Source organism: Perna viridis, chromosome 2 (genome assembly GCF_037379345.1).
Source record: "Perna viridis isolate PV_CMFRI_1.1 ecotype Kerala chromosome 2, ASM3737934v1, whole genome shotgun sequence".
Lineage (NCBI taxonomy): Eukaryota > Metazoa > Mollusca > Bivalvia > Mytilida > Mytilidae > Perna > Perna viridis.
The window spans coordinates 48,577,753-48,595,149 of record NC_142446.1 but is presented as its reverse complement, the minus strand read 5'-3'; the positions used below and the strand labels follow the sequence as shown (position 1 = coordinate 48,595,149).

The following is a 17,397-nucleotide window of genomic DNA, read 5'->3' as shown; positions in this document are numbered from 1 at the left end:
AGTACGTATGCTTGTACACCCATCTAATTGGCGTTTTGAAGTAATTTTTATTAAGACAAAGACCCGAAGGGAAAGGAGATAACATATTTCAATACCGATTTCTTATAGGAATAATCCTTTTTGAAAGATCAAATACTCCAACTTTTTAGGGTAATGTTCACTGTGATAATATTTAGAGCTATTTAAGTTACCACGATAGCGAAAATTAGGTACACGTGAAAAAAAATCCGATATACGGTATTATGAGGGGTCCTGAACGGTTTAAATTCGTATGTTATCGTACCATACTTGAAAAGTTAATTGTTAGATATAAAGATTGTTTAGCTAACAATATTAATGTTAGTACTAATTAATACAGTATAACTTGGAAGAAAATACTGAACGGATATATTATAAGACACAGCATCTGATCTTACAGACAATGTAGAGTTGGACATCTGAACTGGCCAAACCAGAAGACTGCACGTGTATACAAACAACCCAGCATATTTTGGTGGAACCAATACATTTCTTTAATTCTGTATAATTGTGGATTTCATTATTTCAGAAATATTAAGGTTCTTTTGAACTTTGTAACATTTAAAGCGCAACTCGGCGGGTGTTTCTAGAAGAACAGGATGCTTACCAAACCGATGCATCCGGTAGATGCCCCCATTTTTTTTTGTGGAGTCCAGGTTGCTCATCTACTTTTGTTTCTTTGTACGTGTCATTTCAGTTATTTCATGATCTTTGTCGTGTGTGTCTGTTTCCACTGTCCAGTCTTTATCTCTGGAATATATTCTCTTGATTTCCGCTTGAATCTTGGTTCCCTTGATTATTCTTTGAACTTTAAGGAAAACTGCGGAGTGAAAACTTAACACTTACTATATTCACTTGTTCTGTTAATGGCCAAAGAAATATTACAATGTAACTGACCTGCCATATACCACGCATTTCTAGTGTTTAGTACAAATGTATTTCATGTTATCTTAATTCCAATATGTTACATTGGGCTGTTTAATAAAATATTTATGTTCTATTTTAAGGCCACATAGACAAAAAAAAACGGTTCAGCACGTCGGATAACATATCGACAAAGAGCTTTTATTTCTTTATAAATCCTTTTAATGGTTAGTTGATGAGCATGCTCAATATGCACTTCTTCGAGGAAAGGCTTGGGTTTCCCACAGTTAGGTTTATTGTCTTTTTTTACAAATAACAATGCCATGTTTTGCATACTAGTAATCCTCGGATTATTAAACAAATGCTTACTTGTTGACCTACATATTTATAAAACGAACTCTACCCTCCTAGCAAAGACAAATTGTAAATGAAGCAACTGCTTTTACATTGTATTTTCCTTTTTACTAATTTTAGTCCATGGTCCAAGCCATACTAAATAGAGTTACTGCATGAATGTTGGCAAGTATTTTAAAGGTTAGAATATCACCCATCACAAGCTTGTGAGTGCAATAGTTCGAGTCCCGCGGAGGGAACGACAAAAATTTGCTTGACAGTTCTAACATCGTTGGGAATTTTTCAGACCCTTCTATAAGTTTACGTTATCTTCCCTGTATCAATTTGATCCGATGGAGCAGTTGTATATATATATATATTGTATAGATGGTAGAGTTGCTTTACCCCATTAGACTACTTATATGTATTATATACTTGGTGTGGCTGTATTTATATACTGTTACAGATCCTCAACTGTCTTACTCGAAACCATCAGAGGTTGTCATATTCAGTTACATCATGTGCAAATATTCGCGCTCTTGATTTACTTACGAGGAAGTATCATTCGGTTAACGAAAATTGTTTTATATAGCCTAGTTAGCCGACTGGTCTAGAGCGTCGGACTTAGTGCAAACGGTGTTGACATAGATGTTAGAGAAGAGAAGGGGTTCGAATCCCACTGAGGGAGCGACCAAATATGCAACCTCGCATCGATTCAAGAGTTGGGGTGTAGTTTAGACTTAATAACATATACATGTATGTATGCATCCTTAAATTAACATACCATGTTGATCCTCGCCGTGCATGCTATGTATCTATATAGTAATGTTCTAGCAAGTAAAATAGTAGAGTTGCCTCACCCCTTTAGTCTTCTTATATGTATTATATACTTGGTGTGGCTGTATTTGTAAATTGTTACAGATCCTCTATTGTTTTACACGATACCATCAGAGATTGTCCTATTCAATTACATCATGTTCTAATGTTCGCGCCCTAGATTTACTTACGAGGAAACATCACTCGGTTAACGAAAGCTATATTTTTTATATAGCCTAGTTGGCTGAGTGGTTGAGCGTTGAACTTATTGCAGGCGGTGTTGCCATAGATGTAGGAGAAAAGGAGGGGTTCGAATCCCGGTGAGGGAGCGACCAAATTTGCAATCTCACATCGATTCTAGACTTGGGGTGTAGTTTAGACTTGATCATATATACATTTGTACCCCCTTTTATTGTATTGGAAAGCTTGAAATTTGATTTAAAATGCCTTTATGTTATCAATGCCATCATGAACCAGAGGTAAATTTGTAATGGCTAAATATGGGATTTCATTGCATGCTCACATTTGCATGCTTTTTGTGGCAAATATTATAGTACTAGTTTACTAAATACATATAAGAATGAAACAGTATTTTACATGTAGTATAAATTTATATTTATTGCATAGTTGATCAAGTTATAATGATTGGCAAAGATTAAGTACAGAGAAACAATCACAAAAAAAGGTAAATCAAAACTAACGTAGCAGTCTTAGTAAGAATCATGCAAAATCCTAAAAATGTGATACACCCCCAAAAAGGCTACATATTTTTATTTTTGTAATTAAGTTGTTTTATGGGTCTATACTATGAAAATTAATAATTATTCATTCCAACCAGCCTGCTCTTCGGAGATAATCAACATTGAAAATACAATAGATTCTATTGTATTTGAGTGGCATTTACAGAGTTATCTCTCCTAATTTTGAAATCTACAGTGCATTCTATACAATTTTTATCTCCTAAGAACACGGGATATATGAAAAACTTAATGTAAATTTCTGTTTACTACGGAAATTCAAACAAAATATAAAAAATAAAAATATGTAGGCTTTTTACCCATGAATCACATTTTGCATGATTCTTAGCTGGAGTGCTACTTAAAAATCAGCATATACAAAATGCAGCAGACACAAATGATGCTCAAATAACATAATAACAATCAAAACAAACCATCCTGATAACACAAACTTGAAAGTTTTCCATCTTAAAATATCTCAACACAATATAAATTGAAACCCGTACTTTCTTGCTGCTTTTCTCGTGTTTAACATAAAACTATGAAAACAAAGCTGCTATTACACCATTGTAATGATAAACAGTAAGCATCTATAGCTATGTCTTTGGTACTTTATTGTAACTATGGTAACATATATACAAAATTAGTCATCAGTTAATCAAACTCATAATTTAAAAAAAAACCATCATATTTCGCTTAAAATCACATTCTATATCATTAAACGATTAAATCTCTATTTTCATTCTTAAGTAAGTTATTGAGATATCTAGTTTTATACAGGGCATATGAACATTCTTACATGAGTTCCAAATTTATTTATATAAAATTTGAAATTGCCTGCCATGGTTTAAGAGATTTTTTTTCATAACTCTATTGTATAATTTTCTGGACATTACCCCCTTTAAATACAGTATATCTTTAAGCGTAGTTTTTTTATCGGCTCACTTTTCAAAATCGAGATTTATTAAAAGTGTGTGATACTTGTTAAAATAGTATATGGTAAGAAGATACTAAAATCCTAATCATGAAACGAACCACTACTGGTGCATAGTTCTAGATATGTTTGCGTGTGTAATACAAAAACGCTACTATGTGCACGTTTGTTCTCGTTACAGCTTATCGCCTGCATAAGGCATATCTGGATATAAGAACAGCATCTGGAATCTTTTCCACGTTCTAGTTTTGAATCACGTTTTTATGATAGATTATTGCCCCAGGCCGCGAAGTGACGGAGGGACGTGGTGTGTGTTCGTCCGTAAGGTTTGTGGATGCAACTCTTAAACCGCTTGATGGATTCGTTCAATTTTGTACGTTGTATTGATATGAAGTGTCAATGCGCATACTACACCACCAGTTTATACGGTATATTTCGTTGGAGTCATTTAAATGGTTTAACAATGCGAGAAATTGTAGACACATTTCCTGTAAAACTATTTGCTGGCTTATTTTGATGTCATGTATGTTGTTTTTATTTTTAAATGAAGTGTAGATGTGTATTAAGCATCGCCATTCTAATTTGGCAAATTTTGCTGTAGTAATGTGACTTTTTAGTATGTTCAACTTTTTAAAACCATGTGGACAAATTTAAATCCTAAATTTAAATTATAATGCATGACTTTTCCATTATCTTCAAATTAAACTCTTTTTTTATCATTTTTTTTTAAATTTTAGAATATTATCAATATACATTTTTTGTAAACATTGATGATAAAGTTCAAAGATTGAAAATTATTAACTCGATCTTGACAAGAGGTATTTTCTGAATATTTCATGTTTACTAGACATCATGCACCGATCCCTTCATTAAGGAAGATGAAATTGATTTGAAATGATTTTTAATTTCTAGCAATAATTAAATCAAAGTACATGATAAATATATCATTTATAATGCTGATGAATATATCAATAAATTAGTATATTTTTATAAAATCAATACTTGATGACAAATTAAATGCCTGTCAGCAATATAACAATGTCTAACCAAACAGACTGCAGTGACCTCCTGTGGTGAGCATAATGATTGCAAGATAACAAGAAATGATGATTTTCTTCAATGTAGGGACAGTGCTTTCAGTTTTGGTTATCAGTCAAGTGATGCAGAAACAAATGTTGGTCAAGATTGCTTGCTTCATTCCTCAAACTCTGATGTGATATATCATACTCATAACCTTCCAGTATGGTAAATTTCGTAATGATATATATTTGTCCTAAAGCATTATGCTAATTGTCATGGTCTGATATGTCTATTGGCCGAAATGTCTGGCATTCATAAGGAATTTTTGGTTGTCATGGTCCGAAATGTCTTTTGGTCGAATCGTCCGGCACTGGTTAACATTATGGTTTATAAATTGCGAAACGTCTTGAAAGAATTCTTTTATTGCATTTAGTTTCGCTTCATTCTGGTTCATTTTGTACAGTTAAATTATGTTTTATAACGATTTAATTCAACTAATTTAATTGATTCGTTTCGATTCTTTCTTTTATCGATTGTGTTTGTTTCGTTTTGGTACATTTTCGTTTCGCAACTTTTATGACCCGAGAATCTAGCAAACATCGAAACTAGCAAATATTTTCCGAGACTGGTTTTGGTTCTCAATCGCACACATACAAGTATACGCAAAGTACAACCATAACAGATATACGTTATTGTGCAAGTTACGGTTATTGGTTCAATTGTTGTGGTCCGAAATGTCTTTGGGTCGTTTTGGCAATTGTAAGGAATTATGGGTAATGGTTTTTTCGTAAACATTGGAGCGCCTTCTGTTGACTGTTTTGACAATCCATATCTTGGAAAAAATATGATATGTTTTGAACTTAATCAAAAAACGCTACTGAGACTGGTTCTGTTCTCAATCACATTTTTCGAAGTGTACGAAAATGAAGCCGCCATTGTACTGTTTTTAAGTTCCTGAATTTACATGCACAAACCGGATATTGATGCCTTTTCTGCCCATAAGTATACATGAAGTTGTTGATAAACAGCCATTTACGCCCACTTCGGGAGCGTATTAATGTATGGCAAAGAAGTGTAAATCTTTACTGCGTAGCTATTTAGTTTTGCAATTTTTGATGGAGTAATAAGGGCAGAAGATGTCGTGGACGTAACTACTCGAAACTTGCACTATAATGTTTCAATCTGTTCAGTATTTCATTAAATCTATTTCTTCTGAAGTTTTACTCTTTCCATTTTCACAAAAGTGTCTTTAATAACAAAATATGTCACGATGCGCGCCTATGGCTACTTGATGAAAAACAAAAGCTGAACAATCAATGATCAATGCACAAGACTATTATATTACATATATTGTCAATGTAGATAATGTTAACACTGCAAAGACGGACGACTAATAAAAAACACTATAAAATAAAGTTGAAAAAGATAGCACTTTCCGTATATCCGTTACATCCTTCATTTCGTTCGTTATAATGCTAGGATACCGTGGCTTCGAACAGATAATTTGACTGCCTTTTTAGATATAAAACACTAAAACTCGTAACACAGTATTAGCCAATCATTTGCACGATATGAGTGACGCCGACCAACATCCGACTGTTCCTATACTTGGTTTAATGGTCGTTTTCGTGCTAACATATATACTCAATACTGTTAGACTCGGTTTGCACTTATATGTGGTATTTGTAATACATGATGGACTGAAGTGTTTCTTAACGTCCTTGGCTACCATTTATTGTCCGTCCCGGACGATGTAAAGCATCAAAGCGTTTACACTGTCCCCCGCTATAGTCATACCGTGAATGTGGTTCATGGTGTATTCGGGGAAATTAGTTCTCAAGTGACCACATTATTAAAAGCATCACACGTGGTTTAATGTCGATCCGTGACCTAGTGATCCAATTTGTGATCTGCACGCTGTACGGCCTACATCATTTGCTGAATCTTTAATCCAACGCCCTAGATCACTAATATAGCTTTCGCTGGCCGGGTCATTCCTACTTCTCGGATTAATCTAGGGCTGTAACTTAGTACACGATGTATTAATGATGCATGTCACAACAAATAAATTTTATACAAACGTCTCAGAATGTGACGACTCTGTTCGCTACACTGCTCCATCTGATCAAATCGATACAGGGAAGATGATGTCTAGGGCGCTGGACTTTGTGCAGGCGGTGTTGCCATAGATGTCACAGCGGTACGAGTTGGAGTCCCGCGGATGAGACAACCAAAAATTTGCATCGCAAATTTGACAGTTCTAATATCGTTGGAAAATTTTCAGACCCTTCTATATATATATAAAATCTCACAACTGATTCCTTTATTACAGCACACGGAATTCTCATAAATTATTAAATGAAGTTTCATTGTGGTTCATCTGGCTTTTGAACCATTTTAGTAATCTAGACTTTTCTCTTAAGTCAATAGCATTTTGCACGAATATATCTTTAAGTTTGATCCTGATTTGCTGTTACAGAGCAGAATGTCAGCGCACTAGTAACTATCAATATTTCCCTTTTTTGGCATTCAGTAAACGAGTCAGACCTTTGAGAGTTCTCTTGTCCATGATTAAGCGATAATATCCAAATATAATGACTATTGTATGTGTACAATATTATGGAACCCAATGGATAGGACTAATAATCAAGGGAACCAAGGTTATAGTGGTAATAAAAAAAATGTAATCCAGGGACAAAGACCAGACATGGAAAACAGACATACACAACAAAGAGCATGAAGTATCTGAAATCATACATACGAAGTTACAAAAACAAATGAGCAACTCGGACTCTGCTAAAAACTGGGAGAATGGACCAGGTGCACCGGTAGGGTAAGTGTCCTCTGCTTTTGTTAGAAACACCCGCCGAGTTCCTTATAAAAGGTCAAGTCCGGGGAAGACAAACGAGGAAAGGAAAACTATGACACGTTGAATAAATCAGTTCTCATGGCGCAGATGAATACACCAAAACGACAAACGAGTTCATGATGACGACCATAAAAAATCTGTAGTGATGACTTCAATCTTGTAGCAAATTAACCCTGTTTCAGAAGACTGTTTGTTAGAATTCTAGCGTGATACAAAAAGTCTGTGAAGTTGCGTCAAGCTCTTGCATAACGTATGAGTTGAACTCTGCATACCCAGGTGCTGAAGGGATATTGCTACAGATGAAATGAATCTCCGAAATAGGTTTTTTTTTTAAGATAATACGTCATCTTAATAGCGGAAACTGAGATAAAAGGATACAACTAAACGATATATTTTTTTCTGATCAGATCAGCTGTAAACTCAGCCTCATATGTGTGAAGGAATAGGTCAACAGGAAGAGGAGCACAGTTTGTTTCCACTGGAATGCCGACCGTTTGTTGAAAAACGCGTCCACCACAAATAAAATTGTCGATTAAAATTTTCAGCATTTTGTACAACTCTGTATATTTGGAAGATGATTTGGAATAATTTCTTAACAAAATATGATGGTATTTTTTCCAAAATACGAACTTAAATAAAGAGGATTGAATGATTTTGTTGATTAAAATGATGATAAACTGTTGTGAATTTGGTGATATTAATTCCCGGACGATGACCGCACATACATTTGTTTAACCATTCTTGTGTTAGGTTAGGCATCATATGTAGATATGCATGAACGAAGAAAAGTAAAAATATTTTCAGATGCCTGATATATATGTCCAAGTTCGGGGATTCATATGTTGAAACATTTAAGTGTAACTTCCCTTAAACTGCTCTATGGATTTTAATTATATTTTATTGCAAGGTTGGACATCATTTAAATGTGCATGAGTGAAAAAATTAGGTTAACTGAAAAGGGAGAATATCAAACTGAAGTTTGTTCACAGTATTTCTATTACTTTTTCAGGTTAAATCAGTAACAATGCGAAAGAACATGGTACTTTTATGCATTGTTATTTCACTAATATCATATACCAACGCACTCAGCCAAACGGATGTAAACACAATAAAGTTTGCAGTTGAATTTAGCAAAGAAATCACGGCTCCAATGGAATCCACAGGTTTCGAAAACTTTTTGAAAAGTGTTGTGCCAGATGCATTAAAATTCATAACAGGGACGTTAGGATTTATAAATGTAATTTTCTCTTTCATCGGCAATCATGAATCTCAAGAACTTCTCGAAATAAAACGATTATATGCGACGATGAATCGGCGATTCGATGTTCTTGATTTAGAACTGAATGACATAAAACGGAAAATTGACTGGACACGACTCAAACTACAATACAGTGGTATTGAAATGAACATAAAATCAAATTCAAAGCTATTAAGAAGTATTTACGAAGATCCTATTGAAAACAAGGAGAGCAACAAAGACTATTTTACACACTCATTTGATAGCACATGTTATTTGTGCGCTATGAAACTGTACAACGGTATTCTCGGAGAAAGCGGGGGGTTTTCGGATGATATTCTTAAAACTGCAATGACATCATTGAAGTATGACAGACCAAAAACACAAACGTTTATGTTGGGCATCTTAAAACTATTAATACTGGGCATAAACAACGAGCTAGCGTTCAGACAATTTAAATATGGCAAAACTAACGTATTGATGGAAATTCAAAAATGGAAGGTCAGACTACCTTCAGTTCAGAATAGAATGAAGCAAATAAATAGTGAAATAATGAAACATCTTCATTCTCAAGCAGAAGAAGACATAGCAGAGCTTTCAAAAAGGTATTTGCCTGCTTCACTTCCTAACCTAAACTTTTCCAAGTTTCTTTATGATTCCTTGGTTAAAAAGTATGACTGGCGCGACTGGTTAGTGATCGTATATAGACCGATATCTACAGTTAAAGTTCACATCAACCATGTGTGTGAAGGATATCGTCGTTACGGAATGTACAGTCGCGATATTCTTGTTGCAAGTGTTGACAAAACTAAGGCCAAGATAAATACGACAGCAACCGAAGAAATAATAAGTTCTGTGAAGACAAAGTTCACAAGTTGTTACCAAGGTTACTGTTATCAATGTGGGGGTACAATGAATCAATGCTACGATGTAAATAGAAACGCACAGGAAGTTTATGACACGATTCCAACAGAAACACGTAACTGCTCGATTTATGGGTCCGTCGGTGTTGATTCTTGGGTTGATTTGCATTACCAGGGACTAGATACAAGACTTGTACACCACCGGACACCTGGTACGAATTCGTATTCCATCCATCTATTTGGTTGAGATGTTTAGTAAAGCCTAAATTGTGTCGTTTGTTCCATTTGTTCATATATATTGTGTTTACGAAGAGAAATTTACGTCTCTACCTTTTCCTGTTACCATGCAAGACTAACATTGTGATCTCAATTCTTTATATTGACGAAAGCGTCTCATTACCGGCTTTGCCGAGTATACTTACTCTGAGCAAATTACGACCACCTTTGACAGCTGGAAAATTTTTTCATTAGCTCACATCATAGGTGGGTCTAAGACGAAGGATTGGTGTACCCTCTGATCAAGACTAAGTAATGAAAAATTTAAGTGTAATATTTTGATATTCAACCGGACTTAAAAATAACGTCGATTGTATTTCATCCTGGCTAACAATCAAGTAATATAAATACATACTAGTGCTATGGTTATATGCAATCACAAAGATACGTCGCTGCTTATATTTGGCAATTCAAACTACAAGTCACTTCATTTCTTTTTAAATTAAGCTTACTTTAAGCTACAAAAATGTTTCAAAATTTTATACTTCTTACAAGAACAAATCCAGTACTTGGACTTCGATGTATTTTTTACCATGGCAAATGAACCCAATCCAAAGACGAATTAAATATAATGCAGATATCTGCATCTTTTTGCAAACATAACTCATGAAAAGACGTTAACAGACTTTGTCACTGTATTACTAAGAATCAGGGACTGTATATGTAATATAAAGTCCCTGTCAGAAACCAAGCGTGCGATATGTGTGTTAACTTTGTCCATTGGAATGTTCTACGAGGGGCACATTTCATCATTCATGCATTAACCCGTTTATTGCATAGGAAAGCTTGAAATTTTTTATGATGACACTTAAAGTGAAACTCGAGGTTCTTTTTAACGCTATATTTAAGCTAGTGCTATAGGAGTTAATTTTTGCAAATGATGGTGCCTTATTTTCATCTAGGCATGATCATTTGCAAGGAAAGGGGAAAACACTCATCCGCTTTGCAAGTCAAGCTGGACTCCAACTCATCGTAAAGAAAACAGAAGAATCTAGTAACTAGTAACATTCCTAGTAACTATGAAAAAAAAACCCTATAGGTGATTCAAGGCATTCACATGGAAAAACAAAATAGAGGGTGCACAAATGGCAACATATAATAAAGAATCTGCGACATTTTCATCAAATTATATATTCAGTGGTTTCTGAGTAGTTGCAGCTTAGAAGATTGTTTCCCTTGGTTTGCATCAGGAATCCCCTTATGTCAGTTTCACAAGAGTTGCAAATAAGAAATGTGGAGACATGAACAAACAGACGGACGTACGGACACCATGATCACATTACACGTCCCCCTTTTCAATCAGGGAATAAGAAAAGTAGGATGTACAAAGAGGTACAACACCTCATCTTGTAAAATAAAAGATAAATGGGAATGAAATTTAACAAGTTGACAAATTCATTTACCCAGGGACACTCATTAACTCATAAAGATATCAAACACACATTGGCAAAAGGAAGAGCAGCAGTTTTCTTGCTAAGAAATATTTGAAACAAAAAAAAAAACAGGACAACAGGAAAACCAAAGTAAAGCTTTATAACAGCACTGTAAAATCAGTTCTACAATATAGTAGTGAATGTTCGAGAGTAACAGATGCAGGTAAGACGCCACCTCCCAGTTTCCACCACAGCTGCTTCTTACAGATTTGCAGAATCTTTCGGCCAAATAAAATATCAAATAGCATCATACTAAATATTACATAATCCACCAGCATAAATAAACACAATAAAACAAAATTGCTCCCGATAATTAGGGCATTTTGGGAATGCAAAGTTCAGGTATCAATTAAACAGCCCTCAGATGCACACTGCAAGGTAAAAGACCAAGAGGCCAACAGAAAACAACAAAGCAAAGGTCAGTTGAAAATGAATAAAATAATTAAAGAAAGCAAGGGGTGAAGCAGAAGTTTTGACAAGTGCCGACTGGAGAGACCTTGTGTTCACCTTCTGCTCCAACAGGAATAAGGATAGGTAAGTAGGTAGGTAAGGCAATACGAGTTACATTGCATGAGGACATCATGAATGTATTAAAATACACAAAAACAACAGTTTTCAACATGTTTTTATAAGTATAAGTTTGAATTTATTGCATAATTGATCAAGTCATAATAATTGACAAAGATTAAGTACAGAGAAACAATCACAAAAAAAATAGGTAAATCAAAACTTAAAAGTCAAAATATACAAGATGCTGCAGACACAAATGATGCTCAAATAACATAATAACAATCAAGACAAACCATCCTGATAACACAAACTTGCAAGTTTTCCTTCTTAAAATATCTCAACACAATATAAATTGAAACCCGTACTTTCTTGTTGCTTTTCTCGTGTTTAACATAAAGCTATGAAAACAAAGCTATTATTACACCATTGTAATGATAAACAGTAAGCATCTATAGCTATGTCTTTGGTACTTTATTGTAACTATGGTAACATATATACAAAATTACACATACATCAAACACACACTCATCTCTTACTTATATTCTATACCATCAAAAGATTATGTATATTGAAACTTAATTTTCAGTTAGTGAAATGTCTAGTTCTATACAGGGTATGCGAACATTCTTGTAGAATACTAAATCATTTTTCTAGAATTTCCATCACTCTCACAATACCTACCAATTCCTTTGTTTCAATTGCAAACTGATGCACTCATTTTTCATCAGACTAGTTAGCTGACTTAAACAATATAGACAAGTAAAAAGAAAAGATTTTTGTACTAATTACCAATATATTGATGTATTGTTACCAAGATGAATACTGATACAGAAGTACTTACATAGGTCTGGTCATTTATAAAATGAATAAAAATAACGGTGAATAACTGTAAGGGTGGACCTACAGTTTTAATATGATGAACATTCATATCCAATATTACTTGTATGGGTATTAAGTTGCTTGCCCCACGACAAAGGGAGATAAGCTCTACCATCAAATATACACAATTCTTTAATTTAAACTGTCTGTAGGTCTGTAAATACTGCTTTAATCTCACTGTAAAAATGTAAACCAGGCCATGATATTCAATAAACTGACATCATCATACATTATTATTTCAATATGAAATATTAAAATAATATTCTTCTGGCACAAAAAATCATAGACAATAAAAAACAGAAAATCGATTTTGCACAGAAACTATTCAGCAGCATTAATTTCAGTTGAAAATATAATATCACATGATTTTAAATACACAGGCAAAATTATTTCACATAATTTTCACATGAACTGAGCAAATAAACTTTGTGACAAAGTTCACATGAAATTCGGGTGAATTGAGCCTTCACATGAAATTCATGTTAAGTGAATTTCATGTGAAAATCACATTAATTTCATGTGAAGCATGATTAACATGAATTTCACATGAAAAATATTAGCCTGTAAACAGGAGAATATTAACAAAAATAATAATGTTTACAACCAACATCAACAAGTACAAAAATAAAATTTAAATGTTACATTTACCTGATCATATCAACATGTCATAACAATAAGAACTAAAGCTTTTAACAACAAATGAGCTGATATAGCATCATAACCAACAATGAATTCTCGAACATAGTTGGATAGAGAAACCTGGGATGATTTCTCCAAAAGGCAGCATAACATAACATTTGAAGTGATTTTGTTTTTTAATTTTTTTTTTGCAAAACTGCCCCTACCTTTGTTGTGGAAAATATGCATCATTTTGTTAAAAAAAAATAGGAGACTTTGAGATATGTATCAAAAGTTCTTTCATTTGCTTATCAAATTAATTTTCGCATTTACTACCAATAATTCACTAAGTTGGGAAAATGCCACAACTATAGGGAGAAAAAAATAGCTATTTTTAAAACAAATTAGAAAACTTTCGTTAGTTGAAACAGCTTTATTTCTACAGTAACTAAAGGGAGATAATATCCCTGGTTTGCAGCATCCAGTAGTAAAACATAGTGTTCCTGTCCATCCAATGAAATGAAATGCTAGTACTGCATTTTATTCACTTCACATTATTTAAAAATTCTTCCAAAATAAAGCAATTTTGTATTTTTTTATCAATCAAGTACAAGTCTTGTTTTAGAGATTAAAAAGGACTTAAAAGTTCTTGAAATTAAGAAGGATTAAATACCTGAATATCTCTATCTGAATACTTAAGTACATGATGCACAAGTTATTTTTGACTTTGTACACCATAGCTTTTAACAATATCTCAAAGCAAAATAATTAACATGTTATTCATTCTTTCAAATGGTTGGAAGATTCAAATGAGTAGTCCCCCCAAAACGTTCTTCCAAATTACAGGAGTCTGTTCATTATCATATATTGGAACAAGAATAAATTTTCTACATTTCACAAAATGCACTTCTTCCTTACGTAGCATAAATTTGTTAAACACAGATAGAAAAAAAATAACAATAGCTAACATACTGAAAAAGATACCATCTGATAAATTATCATCAAATTGAACTGAAGTTACAAAAGCCATAAGATAGAAGATTGTGGTATACTTAAAACTCATGCAGACTTAATAAAATAGTGTAAAAAAAACAAGAACAAGACACCGCTTAGAAACAGTTTAAGGTCATATAACAGAAAGTGATTAATTATGTTCACTCAATCATAATAAGTACATAAGACATGTTTCATAAAGAATGTTTTTAGTACAGTACTTTATACATGTATGTCACATTTAATCACCGGCACCCATGTAAAGAAGGGATGTACAAGTCAACTACATAAAATTCGACACTAAGAATTTTATGTTTGTTCACATGAAAAGATTTTTTCAGTCTTTTTATTGCACTAAAACTATTTTCAGATGACGTTAAATCAAAAGAGTATTTCAAATTAGCAATAATAGAGTTCATTCTATCTGCTTGCATAGTCATATGCTGAATTCTAAAAATAGAAAATGAAAGTAGAGTTCCTACCTGCCAATTGTCACTATCTGTGGGGGTTTTCCCCATGAGGGCTCCAAAATTTAAATATTTAATGAGCAATACTGACCACAATTTACAATCCAAGATTTAAATAAGTGGTGCATTAGATTTGTTCTGTAAAAAAAAAAAAAAAAGGTGAAAAACAACACTTTCATGAATTTGAAGGCCCTTGAAATGTTTCTTTTCTTCGGTTGCTGAGGACTATATCATGCATAAAACCCCCATGGGCATTTTCAAAAGTTGGCATGTATGAGAGTTACATATGTATCTTGATTCATGCAATAAAACAGTTAATGACTTAGACACAAGTTGCTATCATGATTTTTCAACCCTCAAGAAGGTTATATTTACCTCACTTATGGTTAGGTGTGTATCAAAATTTTCTTCAGTTGATACATCATGTAAGCTACTTGTATCTAAACCATTTGTGGCATAATGTTTTGTCATAAAGCATTTCACCACAAGAGAAAAAAGCATAGAAAAGAATTCATCACTTTGGAATAAAATTAGAGACACTGACCTAAAATTAAAAAAAAACAACTTTAACTTGCAAGATATACAACACAAAAAAAGGATTCATGGCAACAAAACTATAGTAAAAAAAAATTAAATTAAATAGTTAGGTCCATATAAATGTGATTCAAGTGAAATCTAAGAAAAATTTAAAAATCATATCACATTTATTTTTTAAGTAAAAATATACAATTAAAAATGTTCACTTGCTGCTCAATACATAATTTAGTACAAAAGCCAAGATCCTGACATTGAAAACTTGTAAGAATACACATGCACACATTACAGCTTTAAAAATCTTGTAATATTAAACTACAGGTTATTAATTTGAAACATCTATACCAAATTTACTATACATATACTTTCACAATCAACTATTACGCAGCTTGTACATGTACATACAAAATATAATACTAACAGAGCACCCTTGTTAATGGCACTTCAAAAAGGATTTGGTTTAAAACTATTTCACATTTTCATAACAGTTAAAAAAGACACATTTAACATTGACATTGAACATAGACCACAATGAAAAATATTTGAGTAGAAATCTTTATAAAAAGCAAATAGGATGTGATTCATGCATGTAAAAAAATCAACACCATTTTTATTTCTAATTCAAAAATAGTTATAGAAGACATAACCCAATCTTGTTTTGTTGTTAGATAGAAATTATATATGAAATTGGGACTTTGGAAGAGTTATCGTTCTTGAATTTGATTTCTCCAAAATACAGATCTGTATACAGGAAGGCCTATAGTTCTGTAAAAGTATGGTGTATCTGAATAAAAAAGCATTGCTGTATGGCATGTTTTTCTGCCAGATGAATCACCTCTACCATTGGCAATGTCTCAATTTTATATGGATCGCTACTTACAATAACAATAAAATAGTATTGTGTCGCCATTAAAAAATCCACACATAAAAACATACAATGTAAAATATATGATAACTATAAGATAGGGATAATGGCATGGATATGTAAATATGTTATGATCTAGCACTTATGTATCACAAGTTAGTTTTCTTTACATAGGATTTCAATTCTGGAGAATTATTCGACGGTCTGACAAACTTCTCAGTCTCAAGAGGAGATAACTCCCTCAAAGGGATCGCTGATACAGAATGTGGCTGAAATAAAAAAAAAAATAAATAAACATATTATTCACTTGGTTTTTTTTAAGTTTTAAACTTCCCAAACTTTAAGTTTAAATTTTATGATTTTTTTTTTTTTTAAATACAAAGTGTTTCAGACAAAATTTTCACAGCAAATAGCATTCCTATATTTCTACATCTGGTAAATTACATGACTATTCTTAAGTTTGTTGACATTTGAAGTTAAGATTTAATGTAAACATGCAGTACAGAAAGGTGGTAGACTTTGGATTACATGTAATACCTTTTCATCACAATTGATATACATTTGTTTAAATAATTGAAACAGGTCCCATTCAACATGCTTAAACATACAAAATGCAATCCTCATTATAAAAAGATACAATATTAAAAAGTGTTGGTATTTTTTATGGTTAATTGAATGTGTTGAATATGTTAGGTTCAGTAAAATCAAATTGAAACTGGTGAAAGGTGTACAATATTGCCTGCAGAATCAACAATCATTATAAAACATATCTAAACAACGTAACAGTAAACAATGTTAAAAGAAAAAAATAAGTGTTTCTAACTGAATTTATGGCATTAAGTAATGTTACTTTAAAAGCAAATCTTTACTAAATTCAGAAAGACTACACTTTGAAAGCCATTAAAATATTTTGTGCCAAATCAAACCTATAACCTATAAAAATCATTGAAATCAGGCTATTCAAAAATGTAAACTAGATAGAGAATAAAATAAATGGACTGAAATTGTAAAATACAATGCTGAAACTATACTATATCCATGCAACCAACAAATGCATTCCACATTATCAGTTCACATAATCATATATAGTGTATCCTCTAAAGTGCATATCATACATGTTAATACATGTTA

At 32.8% G+C, this 17,397-nt stretch overlaps 2 protein-coding genes across 13 annotated transcripts in view; one reads left to right on the top strand and one right to left on the bottom strand.

The window, feature by feature from the left end:
• The first annotated feature begins 3,964 nt into the window (after positions 1-3,964).
• On the top strand, positions 3,965-9,963 carry LOC148625499 (uncharacterized). Its single transcript, XM_088569109.1, has 2 exons — positions 3,965-4,028; positions 8,601-9,963. Exons 1-2 carry the CDS (start codon positions 3,966-3,968, stop codon positions 9,936-9,938), a joined length of 1,401 nt encoding a protein of 466 aa, XP_088425235.1. The 5' UTR covers position 3,965; the 3' UTR covers positions 9,939-9,963.
• A 3,703-nt stretch (positions 9,964-13,666) lies between these two features.
• LOC148625498 (phospholipid-transporting ATPase IF-like) overlaps positions 13,667-17,397 on the bottom strand; it is a 53,277-nt gene continuing 49,546 nt past the window's right edge. For 9 of the 12 annotated variants that reach the window (XR_015919941.1, XR_015919940.1, XM_088569100.1 and 6 more), the window contains one exon: positions 13,667-16,535. Coding sequence is in view for 5 of the 12 variants with exons in the window: in XM_088569094.1 (XP_088425220.1) it covers positions 16,416-16,535 (120 nt within the window). In the remaining 7 variants the exon portion in view is untranslated. The remainder of the gene's footprint in view (positions 16,536-17,397) is intronic. The other 3 variants (XM_088569105.1, XM_088569101.1, XM_088569106.1) reach the window with 3 other exon arrangements.

What these genes read in the sequence shown, in the direction of transcription:
- LOC148625499 (XM_088569109.1), top strand. Translation starts at nt 3,966, where the DNA reads ATGATAGATTATTGCCCCAGGCCGCGAAGTGACGGAGGGACGTGGTGT. An exon ending in GGTGTGTGTTCGTCCGTAAG is followed by an intron (nt 4,029 to 8,600) that starts GTTTGTGGATGC and finishes TTACTTTTTCAG; the next exon opens with GTTAAATCAGTAACAATGCG.